This window comes from Pristiophorus japonicus, chromosome 1, assembly GCF_044704955.1.
Source record: "Pristiophorus japonicus isolate sPriJap1 chromosome 1, sPriJap1.hap1, whole genome shotgun sequence".
NCBI classification, from domain to species: domain Eukaryota; kingdom Metazoa; phylum Chordata; class Chondrichthyes; family Pristiophoridae; genus Pristiophorus; species Pristiophorus japonicus.
The window spans coordinates 264,688,316-264,702,230 of NC_091977.1; the positions used below are offsets into that span (position 1 = coordinate 264,688,316).

At 41.2% G+C, this 13,915-nt stretch overlaps 1 protein-coding gene across 10 annotated transcripts in view; it reads left to right on the forward strand.

The window, feature by feature from the left end:
- LOC139270224 (receptor-type tyrosine-protein phosphatase delta-like) overlaps window positions 1–13,915 on the forward strand; it is a 2,930,110-nt gene that overhangs the window by 2,813,572 nt on the left and 102,623 nt on the right. For 6 of the 10 annotated variants that reach the window (XM_070888421.1, XM_070888423.1, XM_070888424.1 and 3 more), the window contains 2 exons: window positions 478–519; window positions 1,043–1,140. In XM_070888421.1, coding sequence (XP_070744522.1) covers window positions 478–519; window positions 1,043–1,140 — 140 coding nt within the window. The remainder of the gene's footprint in view (window positions 1–477; window positions 520–1,042; window positions 1,141–13,915) is intronic. The other 4 variants (XM_070888432.1, XM_070888425.1, XM_070888430.1 and 1 more) reach the window with 1 other exon arrangement.

Genomic DNA, 13,915 nt, shown 5'->3' on the forward strand with positions numbered 1-13,915 from the left:
GATCGGCACATAGGCAGGCGTAGCTTACTTATGTCACACTGAGCAAAATAAACCAAATGGTAATATTTGCCCTGTTCCCCCAGCCCACCTCCCTTGCAGTCTGCTACCAGTGAAAGCATTCTTGGAGTTGTAATTGTGTTGCAGTCCGTGTGTGTTTTGTTAATGCTCAATAATGCTGGGGCATGGTATTTGCATTCAGCCTGCCATTAAAACTAAACTGCATGTAAATGTCTGCTGTGTGAATCATTTTTATTCGCCAAACCTATATGGAGATGAAATTTATATATATTTTTCCCTTTTTTGAAACATTTGCAATAAAATGATTTAATCAAAGATTTTTTTTTTCAAACATTTTTGGTCAACATCTCTACCAATTTGATTTATTTTTCCAGTATTTTTATGTGAAGTTTTCCATCTAATTTTTCTTTTGGTGGAAGAGCAGAAACTTTATTTATACCCACCCCATTTTCTTTACAGGTTCAGGTGTCTCCAGTTACCATGGTAACCTCCATTCGACAAGTTAGTTTCCCCTGGCATTAGTTCACTTCTTCTTTCTTCTGAACCCTGTTCTCTCCTTCCAGGCTTCTGGCTGTTTGTTGTGTAGTTCACATTCCGCAGTTCTCATTCTAACTCGGTACAGATAGCATTTCGTACATTGCAGGAAGAAAAGTTTGAAGTGACAACGCTGTCATTACTCAAAGCAGCAGTCAACGTCAGGGCTAACCTTCCATCTTCTCTGCCCAGCTAACCTCAGCAACATGCAGCCCAAACCTTTTTTTTCTCCTTTTCCACTTTAGGAATGTGAGCTTTCAGAGCATGCTAGGTGACTGTTAATGGCCATGAGAGCTCTTCTCTTCTGAGCATGCCCTGCTTTGAGTAATCAAACTGTGTCTGCCTGCTTTTTTTTCCTCTCCACATCAAACATGGTTACTAGTTTACACGTCAAGCTCTTCTAACAATTGCTTTTCAGACTTGTGTTGTGCTGCCGTGTCATTAAACACTGCTGTTGTAACACACGTTATATTCTTGTCCAATTTGTCAGGCATGGCCAATCACCCACCAATCCCTATCTCCGAGCTTGCTGATCACATTGAGCGGCTGAAAGCCAATGACAACCTGAAGTTCTCACAAGAGTATGAGGTAAATCAGTTTCTGTTGTTACCATGTACAATATTTTGCATGTTTGCTTTACAGAATGCAGCTAGAATAAAGAAAGAAGATAACATCTTGGTTGTTTTTGGAAAAAGTGGTTGCTTAATTTTTTCATCCTTTTTTGTTTGCCCTTTCGTCTTTATAATCCATAATACCTTTTACAGAAATTGAATTATTTTCCAGTTAAATTAGAGCTTTGGTCCCATCTCCCCACAAATTAGGTGGGAGATGGGATCGCTGAAGCAAAGTGTCTGAGAAGGAAACTCAGTATAAAAGCGGAGAATAGAAAATCTTAAAATAGGGCAGCGACATTATCGAATGAATCTTGAATTTAAACATTTTTCGTCATAATTAGGTGATAATATACATGTGTGATGTCCTGAATGAAGCAACGTTTGCAGAACTGAAATTCAAATCCACAAATTACTAGAGGTACATAGTCAGCATCTGTAAAGAGAACAGGTTAACAGATGCTGGCCGACCTACTGTGTACCTGTACTTGCAACATTTTCTGTTTTTTTAAATTACCAGCATCTCCAGTTATTTTCTTTTTATCTTGAAGTACAAACCCATCAGTCTCTAGGCTCAAAAAGCTGCAGACGTGCAACTGTGAAGTAAAAACAGAAAATACTGGAAACACTGAGCAGATCAGACAGCATCGGTGAATGGATGAAAGTAGGGATATCGTTACCGGAGGATGCTACCAATGAACGGCTTATAAAGAGAAAAAGGCCAGCGAAAGGAGAGCGGGGAGAAAAAAAAGAATTATCTCTGATTAGGTGGAAGACAGGAGGTGATTAATTGACGAGCGATAATGGTGACACAAAATGAGGCAATAGTGAGAGAAATTAGAGAATAAAAGATATGTCCGAGAGCCAGAAGGTTCACAGTAGAAAACAGATAGGTTTGTACTCATAGGGTTTTGACGAAAGGTCATCAACTTGAAGCATTAGCTCTGCCTTCCTCTCGCCACAGATCCTGCCTGACCGGCTGAGTGTTTTCAGTGTCTAGGCTCAGCTTGCTATTATTCCACACTGTTATTACTATGCAATCACATTGTAACTAAAACCGCCTATTTCCACCTCCGTAACATCGCCCGTCTCCGCCCATGCCTCAGCTCATCTGCTGCTGAAGCCCTCATCCATGCCTTTGTTACCTCTAGACTTGACTATTTCAATGCACTCCTGGCTGACCTCCAACATTCTACCCTACATAAACTAGAGGTAATCCAAAACTCGTCTGTCCATGTCTAAACTTGGCTGCCCGTGTCCTAACTTGCACCAAGTCCCGTTCCCCATCACTGTGCTCGCTGACCTTCATTGGCTCCCGGTTAAGCAAAGCCTCGATTTCAAAATTCTCTTCTTTATTTTCAAATCCCTTCATGGCTTCGCCCCTCCCTATCTCTATAATCTCCTGCAGCCCCAAAACCCCCCCCCCCCCACCCCGAGATGTCTGTGCTTCTCTAAATCTGCCCTCTTGAGCCATCCCTGATTATAATTGCTCAACCATTGGTGCCCGTGCCTTCTGTTGCCTAGGCCCCAAGCTCTGGAACTCCCTGCCTAAACGCTTCGCCTCTCTACCTCTCTTTTCTTCAAGACGCTCCTTAAAACCTACCTCTTCGATGAAACATTTGATCACCTGCCCTAATTTTGACTTATGCAACTCGGTGTCAATTTTTAAAATCTCATAATACTCTTGTGAAGCACCTTGGGATGTTTCACTATGTTAAAGGCGCTAGATAATTACAAGTTGTTAATTATTTTTGACATAACAGTGTTATAGTACAGTATTTAATATTTTTCCATTTGTTTACCAAGCAATGGACTTTGTGTTATTTCAAATCCCGCCCCGCCCCCCTGCCGCCATTCTCCTTGAGCTTTGCCAGAATTCCAAGGAGACAGGCAGTGGGCATCAAGCAGCACCATTTCCAGGCAATGTGCTCTCTGGCTTCTGCCAATGCCACAATTAAAATTACATCTCATCATCTGCATCCCGTTCAACAATCAAATAATAACACAGAATTATGATTGATTATTTTCTCCAGTTCTCAATTTCTGTCATTTGCAGCTATGTTTTGCTTAAGTAAGTAGTGATGGTGGCTGGCCTGGTTAGAGACACCAGCTGAAGGGAGTTACAGTACCCAACCATTGCTGCTAGCCATTTACAGGAACCCTGGTCTGATCTGGGAAACGGTATTTTTATTTTTGCAATTTCTTCCATTTCTTTGTTCCTGCAACTCACAGCATTAATTCCCCTGTCCAAAAACCGGGCAGACAACCTGTCTCCTGGCCTTTCAGTGCCAGTGCTCGAAAACTGCCTACAATGGAATGTGCGAGGATCACCTGGGGTGATTTGGCCTACAATTTTTTATTCTCCTTGTCAGGAAGGAATTAACCTCTCTTCAGCTATCAGCCCCTGACTGTTGCAGCTGTGGGCGAACAGAAGTCTAAACTCTCAAGAAAATCTATGTGAGCACAACTTTTTTGACGTAAGAAATATTTTTCAAGATGTCAAGCAGAATGGTTGTGGACTTTTCCATGAACATGTATGAATGAATGTTTTGGAATTTGAGTAAATTCTAACTCTCAGCCAGCAAAGCTGCTATAATTGAGATGAGCTTGAATCTCGGTTTTACATAGTATTTACAGCACAGAAACAGGCCATTCGGCCCTACAGGTCCGAGCCAGTGTTAATGCTCCACACGAGCCTCATCCCACCCTCCTTCATCTCACCCCATCAACATATCCTTCTATTCCTTTCTTCCTCATGTGTTTATCTAGCTTCCTTTTAAATGCATCTATGCTATTCCCTTCAACAATCCCTGTGGTAGAGAGTTCCACATTCTAACCACTCTCTGGATAAAGACGTTTCTCCTGAGTTCTCTGTTAGATTTATTAGTGACTACCTCATACTTATGGCCTGTAGTTTTGGTCTCCCCCACAAGTGGAAACATCTCCACATCTACCCTTTCACAATCTTAACCTCTACCAGATAACTCCTCAGTTTTCTCTTTTCTAGCGAAAAGAGCCCCATCTTGTTCAATCTTTCCTGATGGGTATAATTGCTCAGTTCTGATATCTTTTTTGCACCTTCTCCGGAGCCTCTATATCCTTTTTATAAAATGGAGACTAGAACTTTTCACAGTGCTCCTTTGGTTCTATAACGAGTTTAACATAATGTCTCTGCTTTTCAATTCTATCCCCCTAGAAATGAACCCCAGACTTTTGCTTTTTTTATGTCATTAACCTGCGTTGTTACTTTTGGTGGTCTGTGTATCTGTACTCCCAGATCCCTCTGCTCAGCTACCCCATTAAGACACTTCCAAGGAGTATGTGGCCACTTACTCTCCTACCAAACTGTACAACCGCGCACTTATCTATATTGAATTTAGTTTGCCAATTACACGCCCATTCTGCAAGTTTATTGATGCCTTCCTATATTTTGTCACAGGTCTCCTCTGTATTAACTACACGTCCCAATTTGGTGTGGTCTGCAAATTTTGAAATTGTACTTCCAATTCCCAAGTCCAAATCATTTACGTAAAAGGTGAACAACAGTGTACCCAGCACCTATCCTTGTGGAATACCACTTCCCACCTTTTGCAAATCTGAGTAACTGGCCAAGTATTTCAGCTTGGGCACAATGGGTGATCCAGGCGAAAATTCTGCTCAAAATAGCACTAGTTTTGAGAAGTGTTTATTTGCTCAAGTTTTCGCTCAACTCATATTTTTACATCTTGCCGAACGTAAAATCTTCCATGAACCAGCACAATCGGACAGTGTTTTAGAACATAATTTTTTTTAATTTGCATTAAAAAATTTCCCTTTATATTTTTAAGAGTGGCAACCTGGTGTAGTTTTATTAATATAGCTGAAAATGGATTTATCACAAAAAAATCTAGTCCATCACCTATAAGTAACCCAATTTTAAATGACTGAAAATAACTTTTTTTCAAAACTATACAGAACTATTTACTAGTTATATTGGTATACAGTAGTCAGTTTCTTACAAAATTAAAAAATAATACTATTTTAAAACTTTAAAAATGTACCTATTACTGTGTTTTGCATTGGTTTGGCCTATTTCATAGAAAAATAGAAACATAGAAAATAGGTGCAGGAACAGGCCATTCGGCCCTTTGAGCCTGCACCACCATTCAATATGATCATGGCTGATCATGCAACCTCAGTACCCCACCCCTGCCTTCTCTCCATACCCCCTGATCCCTTTAGCCGTAAGAGTCACATCTAACTCCCTTTTGAATATGTCCAACGAACTGGACTCAGAATTCCACAGGTTCACAACTCCCTGGGTGAAAAAGTTTCTCCTCATTTCGGTCCTATATGGCTGACCCCTTATCTTTAGACTGTGACCCCTGGTTCTGGACTTCCCCAACATCGGAAACATTCTTCTTGCATCTAACCTGTCCAGTCCCGTCAGAATTTTATAAGTTTCTATGAGATCCCCTCTCATTCTTCTAAATTTCAGTGAGTATAAGCCTAGCTGATCCAGTCATTCCTCATATGTCAGTCCTGCCATCCCGGGAATCAGGATGGTGAACCTTCGCTGCACTCCCTCAATAGCAAGCACGTCCTTCCTCAGATTAGGAGACCAAAACCGCACCCAATATTCAAGGAGTGGTCTCACCAAGGCCATGTACAACTGCAGTAAGACCTCCCTGCTCCTATACTCAAATCCCCTCGCTATGAAGGCCAACATGCCATTTGCTTTCTTCACCGCCTGCTGTACCTGCATGCCTACCTTCAATGACTGATGTACCATGGCACCCAGGTCTCATTGCACCTCCCCTTTTCCTAATCTGTCACCATTCAGATAAAATTCTGCCTTCCTTTTTTTGCCACCAAAGTGGATAACCTCACATTTATCCACATTATACTGCAACTGCCATGCATTTGCCCATTCACCTAACCTGTCCAAGTCCTCCTGCAGCCTCTTAGCATCCTCCGCGCAGCTCGCACTGCCACCCAGTTTAGTGTCATCTGCAAACTTGGAGATATTACATTCAATTCCTTCATCTAAATCATTAATGTATATTGTAAATAGCTGGTGTCCCAGCACTGAGCCCTGTGGCAACCCACGAGTCACTGCCTGCCATTCTGAAAAGGACCCGTTTATCCCGACTCTCTGCTTCCTGTCTGCCAACCAGTTCTCTATCCACGTCAATACATTGCCCCCAATACCTTGTACCTTTAATTCATCTCTTGTGTGGGACCTTGTCAAAAGCCTTTTGAAAGTCCAAATACACCACATCCACTGGTTCTCCCTTATCCATTCTACTAGTTACATCCTCAAAAAACTCTAGAAGATTTGTCAAGCATGATTTCCCTTTCATAAATCCATGCTGACTTGAACCGATCCTGTTACTGCTTTCCAAATGCGCTGCTATTACACCTTTAATAATTGATTCTAGTATTTTTCCTACCACTGATGTCAGGCTAACTGGTCTGTAATTCCCTGTTTTCTCCCTCCTTTTTTAAAAACTGGGGTTACATTAGCTACCCTTCAATCCATAGGAACTGAACCAGAGTCCATGGAATGTTGGAAAATGACCATCAATGCATCTACTATTTCTAGGGCCACTTCCTTAAGTAGTCTGGGATGCAGATTATCAGGCCCTGGGGATTTATCGGCCTTCAGTCCCTTCAATTTCCCTAACACCTTTTCCTGACTAATAAGGATTTCCCTCAATTCCCCCTTCTCGCTAGACCCTTGGTCCCCTAGTATTTTCAGGAGATTATTCATGTCTTCCTTAGTGAAGACAGAACCAAAGTATTTGTTCAAATGGTCTGCCATTTTCTTGTTCCCCATTATGAATTCACCTGATTCTGACTACACTAATCTTTTTCTCTTCACATATCTATAGAAGCTTTTGTATTCAGTTTTTATGTTCCCTGCAAGATTACTCTCATACTCTATTTTCCCCCTCCTAATTAAACCCTTAGTCCTCCTCTGCTGAATTCTAAATTTCTCCCAGTCCTCAGGTTTGCTGCTTTTTCTGGCCAATTTATATGCCTCTTCCTTGGATTTAACACTTTCCCTAATTTCTCATGTTAGCCACGGTTGAGTCACCTTCCTTTTTTTATTCTTACGCCACACAGGGATGTACAATTGTTATAGTTCATCCATGTGTTCTTTAAATGTCTGCCATTGCCTATCCACCATCAACCCTTTAAGTATCATTCCATTTTATTCAGAAACAATATTTGCCTCTGTGAATGGACATTACCAAAATGTTACATTTTGGCAATGTTTTTGTTCTTTTGCAAATATATCGTTTAATGATCTAAGTATCTTCAGAATGCATCCTTGTGCAATTCTAATGTTTGCCGGTAATTTCTTCCCCTTTATTTCCCTGCAATCTTCGCCCTAAAGACAATACCATTACAGCAATTGTGCAGTACTTCAACTAAGTGGTCATACTTCATTTAAGAGCTTAGATAGTGGCTATTCACCCATGAGGGGCTATCACAGCTGAACCCAATCCTATCTACAGCCAACAGCTACTTCAGCCTCTGATAGAAAGCATCACCTGCTCAGTGTGCACTTATCAGAAATGAATTGCACAGAAAAATCCAGTGCAATCTGGCGAAAACTTCAGTCAATACCTTCAACCCGTACTCTCTTTCCTGTTTTGTCGACAGCTTGCTATTCATTCTTCTACTTGTCCCTGACTCTACATGTTCTGACCTTAATCATGAGTCTACCATGTGGTACCTTATTGAAGGCCTTTTGAAAATCCAAATATATTACGTGTACCCTTTCTGTTACTTCTTCAAAGAATTCAGTAAGGTTGGTCAAGTCTAACCTTCCCTTTTGAAATCCATGCCAACTACTCTTTTGCTATGTTTTCAGTGTCTAGATGTTTTCTAATACATCTTTGAGTAAAGATTCCATTACTTTCCTACCACCGACATTGAGCTGGTTGGTCTATAATTACCTGGACTTGTTGCATCTCCGTTTTTAAATATCGGAATCATATTGGCTGTCCACCAGTCCTCTGGCACTATTCCCTTTCCTAATAAATACCCTTTTCTAATGAATTCCCTTTTCCAATATTGTTGATCAAAGTACACTTGAATGTGCCTTAGGTTTATGTGTATGGACCTGGGTTGGGCACAGAGTGATCCCACCACCCTCCCTGCTCAAATAAAACTAGTAACACATTGCAGTTTTCTTGCTGGCAGTCATTTGTTCCTGTTACTCAGATGAATTTTGCTTCATTTATGATTTTTCAAAATATGACATTGTGTTATTTACTTGGCTCTGCTTACGATTGATTATGGTCAAATTGTTCAGTCCTGTCAGGAATGTGTAAAGCTCTATCTAAAGTGCCAACTTGTTACAATTGCACTATGTTAATCACGGAATACATTTATCTTTATGATTTATGAAACTGTCCTTAGCTTTGAAATCTAGTAAGCCATGAATGTATGAAGGCTAACTGCTAGGGACAATAATTTCTTAAATGGTTCAATTTTAAGAGTCAAAATATATTCAGTGTGATTTTCATTGAAAGAATACAAGTAAATAAAATCTTTATAAAAACCCACAAAGGAGATAAATAAAAGGGGCAAACAGACAGTTTACAATCTTGCACTTGTCACCGAGGAAAACATCTGTGCAATGATAGCGCGCACCTCAACTTAACTGTGGGAGAACAGAATAAATGCAAGTATTGGTTTTATTCAGATGGGACAATTTGAACCTGACTCCAGTGGGAAACGGGTAGTATCGGATTGTGTTTTCCTATCTGGCGACTTCCACGGAATGGTGTATAACAGGTGGCTGATCCAATACTGCCAGCTTTCTGCTCCCGTCCAAGGTGAAAGTTACTTGTCATGTATATGAACTATTGGAAGACATGATTCGGGGCCCCACAAGAAACCTGTGGCAAAGGGAAAGTTCTTGGGAAAGAGGAGGAAGTTGTAAGTTGGATAATCAATTGGCCAAATAATAGGAAATAAAAGGCAGTGATCGATGTTGGACAGTTGTGATCAATCTGGAAGACTCTTGAAGAATCAGCCTTGGATATCTGCGTTGGCAATATTCACAATCGGAATGAACTTGTTAATTCTCTTATGCTGTGGTTGTGTTTACTTCTTGACAAAGTATTATCTGGCTTTAACGTACAAAAATTACATCACATCTTAATCTCGTCACATTTATGATGCAACCAAGAAAAGCCCTTTACATGAGTAAAATCCCCTTTTCCCGAAATTTGTTCCCATCTCCAAAATGGAGACAGAGATCCAGAATAAACAAAAAAAAATCAGATCAATAAAAGATTTTAGAAAGGTAAGATCGATAATGCTAAACAGTTAAATTAAAGTTAAATAAATGTAGGACAAATAGCTAACTGGACTTAAAGTGATTTTGCCAATATTTGGGAAAACTATCTTGCAAGTCGACTGCCCAGCCCAGTGAAGATCTGTCTTTGTTTATTTCTTCTTAAAACAAACATTTCTGCTTTAAAAAAAAATACCAAAATTGCAACTGCACAGATTTATAAATCGAATCACAAACTAGAAATAGTTATATCTGTAAGGGAGCACACAGCTATGTAGTTAAGGGTTTTATTAATCATTGCATCATTCCATTCTATTCAGAAACAATATTTACCTCTGTGAATGGACATTACCAAAATGTCAAATTTTGGCAATGTTTTTGTCTTTTGCAAATATATCGTTTAATGATCTAAATATCTTCAGAATACATCCTTGTGTAACTCTAATGATTGCCGGTAATTTCTTCCCCTTTATTTCCCTGCAATCTTCTCCCTAAAGACAATACCATTACAGCAATTGTGCAGTACTTCAACTAAGTGGCCATACTTCATTTAAGAGCTTAGGTAGTGGCTATTCAGCCATGAGGAGCTATCACAACTGAGCCCAATCCTATCTACAGCCAACAGCTACTTCAATCTCTGATAGAAATCATCACCTGCTCAGTGTGCACTTACCAGAATTAAGCAAACCATGTGCTGTGTCCACCATACTTTCTGATATGTGCTGTTGGACAGTGAGGCTCCCCAACAGAGCAAAAACTTGGAGAATTACCCCTTGCATGTACTCTGTCCAGCTTTGTCACTGCATAGCAAACAAGGACAGGAAGCTCTCTATCCTCATAAGACTGACATCAATTCTAGTGTCTTCACTGTAGCTCAGCTAACTTTTCAATCATCAAACCTGGGACACTCTATTGTGTAATATCAACCTGCACTGAGCAATCATCCTCTGAGGCATGATGGGTCCCTTATAGGCTACACATTTAAACAAATGGAAGAATGCATTCCTTGAGTGAAAAAGCAACATGATTTATATAAAGTGCATTGTAGAGATGATGCAGTGCTCCAAAACAGTGCAGCACTAATGGACTGTGTTTTCCTATTGTCGACAGGATCCTGATTATCCACACAATAGTGTTGATCTCGGTTATGCCTTCCTGACAGGAACTATGCAGGAGCTAGATACTCCCCAATCCTTCTTCTCTGCACCTAGCTAGTTACAATGTGCACAGGTAGAGCCGAGCACCAGATCATTCATGCACCTTCTTTGCTAGGGATAATGCATGACCAGGTATAATACAGTGCCATAAAATGTTTAATCAATTTACAATTTATTTAGATACAATTTTAAAAAATAGTATTAGCTCCAACCGTAGTGTGCACCTGTTGAGTTTTCTCCTATGCTGCAGAATTTCTTGTCTAACCCATCACAGTTCCAACATAGAGAAAGCATCTCAAATTGGAAGTAAAGCCCTCTTAGTCTTTGACATAATATCACACTTTGTTGATGCTCAGCTGGACTGTTCAGTATTCGAAGTAACCTAGTGATAACTATCTGCTTTTTTCCTTGGTAATATTCTGCCTTCCCCTATTCTGAAGGCATGAATTCTTTGCTGAGGTAAGAACATAAGAACATATAAATAGGAACAGGTGTAGGCCATCTGGCCCCCCGAGCCTGCTCCGCCATTTAATAAGATCATGGCTGATCTGATCATGGGCTCAGCTCCACTTCCCTGCCCGCTCCCCATAACCGTTAACTCCCTTATCGTTCAAAAATCTGTCAATCTCCAACTTAAATATATTCAATGACCCAGCCTCCACAGCTCTCTGAGGCAGAGAATTCCACAGATTTACGACCCTCTGAGAGAAGAAATTTCTCCTCATCTCAGTTCTAAATGGGCGACCGCTTATTCTGAAACTATGCCCCCTAGTTCTAGATTCCCCCACAAGTGGAAACATCCTCTCTGCATCTACCCTGTCGAGCCCCCTCAGTATATTATATGTTTCAATAAGATCATTTCTCAATAAGATCAACTAAGGTTACCCACATCTATCAAGTTCAGAAACATAGAAACGTAGAAAATAGGTGCAGGAGTAGGCTATTCGGCCCTTTGAGCCTGCAGCACCATCCAATAAGATTATGGCTGATCATTCACCTCAGTACCTCTTTCCTGCTTTTTTCTCCATACCCCTTGATTCCTTTAGCCGTAAGGGCCATATCTAACTCCCTCTTGAATATATCCAATGAACTGGTATCAACAACTCTCTGTGGTAGAGAATTCCACAGGTTAACAACTCTCTGAGTGAAGAAGTTTCTCCTCATCTTATTCCTAAATGGCTTATCCCTTATCCTTAGACTGAGTCCCATGGTTCTGGACTTCCCCAACATCTGGAACATTCTTCAGGCATCTAGCCTGTTCAGTCCCGTCAGAATTTTATATGTTTCTATGAGATCCCCTCTCATCCTTCTAAACTCCAGTGAATACAGGCCCAGTCGATCCAGTCTCTCCTCATATGTCAGTCCTGCCATCCCAGGAATCAGTCTGGTGAACCTTCGCTACACTCCCTCAACAGCAAGAACATCCTTCCTTAGATTAAGAGACCAAAACTGAACACAATATTTCAGGTGAGGCCTCACCAAGGTCCTCTACAACTGCAGTAAGACCTCCCTGCTCCTATACTCAAAATCCCTAGCTATGAAGGCCAACATACCATACTCCTTCACTGCCTGCTGTACCTGCATGCCCACTTTCAGTGACTGATGAACCATGATATCCAGGTCTTGTTGCACCTCCCCTTTTCCTAATCTGCCGCCATTCAGATAATATTCTGCCTTCGTGTTTTTGCCACCAAAGTGGATAACCTCACATTTATCCATATTAAAATGCATGTGCAATGCATTTGCCCACTCACCTAACCTGTCCAAGTCACCCTGCAGCCTCTTAGCGTCCTCCTCACAGCTCACACCGCCAGCCAGTTTAGTGTCAACTGCAAACTTGGAGATATTACACTCAATTCCTTCATCCAAATCATTAATGTATATTATAAATAGCTGAGGTCCCAGCACTGAGCCCTGCGGCACCCCACTAGTCACTGCCTGCCATTCTGAAAAGGACCCGTTTATCCCGACTCTCTGCTTCCTGTCTGCCAACCAGTTCTCTATCCACGTCAGTACATTTCCCCCAAAACCATGTGCTTTGATTTTGCATACCAATCTCTTGTGTGGGATCTTGTCAAAAGCCTTTTGAAAGTCCAAATACACCACATCCACTGCTTCTCCCTTGTCCACTCTACTAGTTACATCCTCAAAAAATTCCAGAAGATTTGTCAAGCATGATTTGCTTTTCATAAATCCATGTTGACTTGGACCGATCCTGTCACTGCTTTCCAAATGCGCTGTTATTTCATCTTTAATAATTAATTCCAACATTTTCCCCACCACCGATGTAGGCTAACTGGTTTATAATTACCTGTTTTCTCTCTCCCTCCTTTCTTAAAAAGTGGTGTTATTTTAGCTACCCTCCAGATAATAGGAACTGATCCAGAGTCGATAGACTGTTGAGAAATGATCACCAATGAAACATAGAAACATAGAAAATAGGTGCAGGAGTAGGCCATTCGGCCCTTCTAGCCTGCACCGCCATTCAATGAGTTCATGGCTGAACATGCAACTTCAGTACCCGATTCCTGCCTTCTCGCCATACCCCTTGATCCCCTGAGTAGTAAAGACTTCATCTAACTCCTTTTTGAATATATTTAGTGAATTGGCCTCAACAACTTTCTGTGGTAGAGAATTCCACAGGTTCACCACTCTCTGGGTGAAGAAGTTTCTCCTCATCTCGGTCCTAAATGGCTTACCCCTTATCCTTAGACTGTGTCCCCTGGTTCTGGACTTCCCCAACATTGGGAACATTCTTCCTGCATCTAACCTGTCTAACCCCGTCAGAATTTTAAACGTTTCTATGAGGTCCCCTCTCATTCTTCTGAACTCCAGTGAATACAAGCCCAGTTAATCCAGTCTTTCTTGATAGGTCAGTCCCGCCATCCCGGGAATCAGTCTGGTGAACCTTCGCTGCACTCCCTCAATAGCAAGAATGTCCTTCCTCAGGTTAGGAGACCAAAACTGTACACAATACTCCAGGTGTGGCCTCACCAAGGCCCTGTACAACTATTTTTAACACCTCCCTGCCCCTGTACTCAAATCCCCTCGCTATGAAGGCCAACATGCCATTTGCTTTCTTAACCGCCTGCTGTACCTGCATGCCAACCTTCAATGACTGATGTACCATGACACCCAGGTCTCGTTGCACCTCCCCTTTTCCTAATCTGTCACCATTCAGATAATAGTCTGTCTCTCTGTTTTTACCACCAAAGTGGATAACCTCACATTTATCCACATTATACTTCATCTGCCATGCATTTGCCCACTCACCTAACCTATCCAAGTCACTCTGCAGC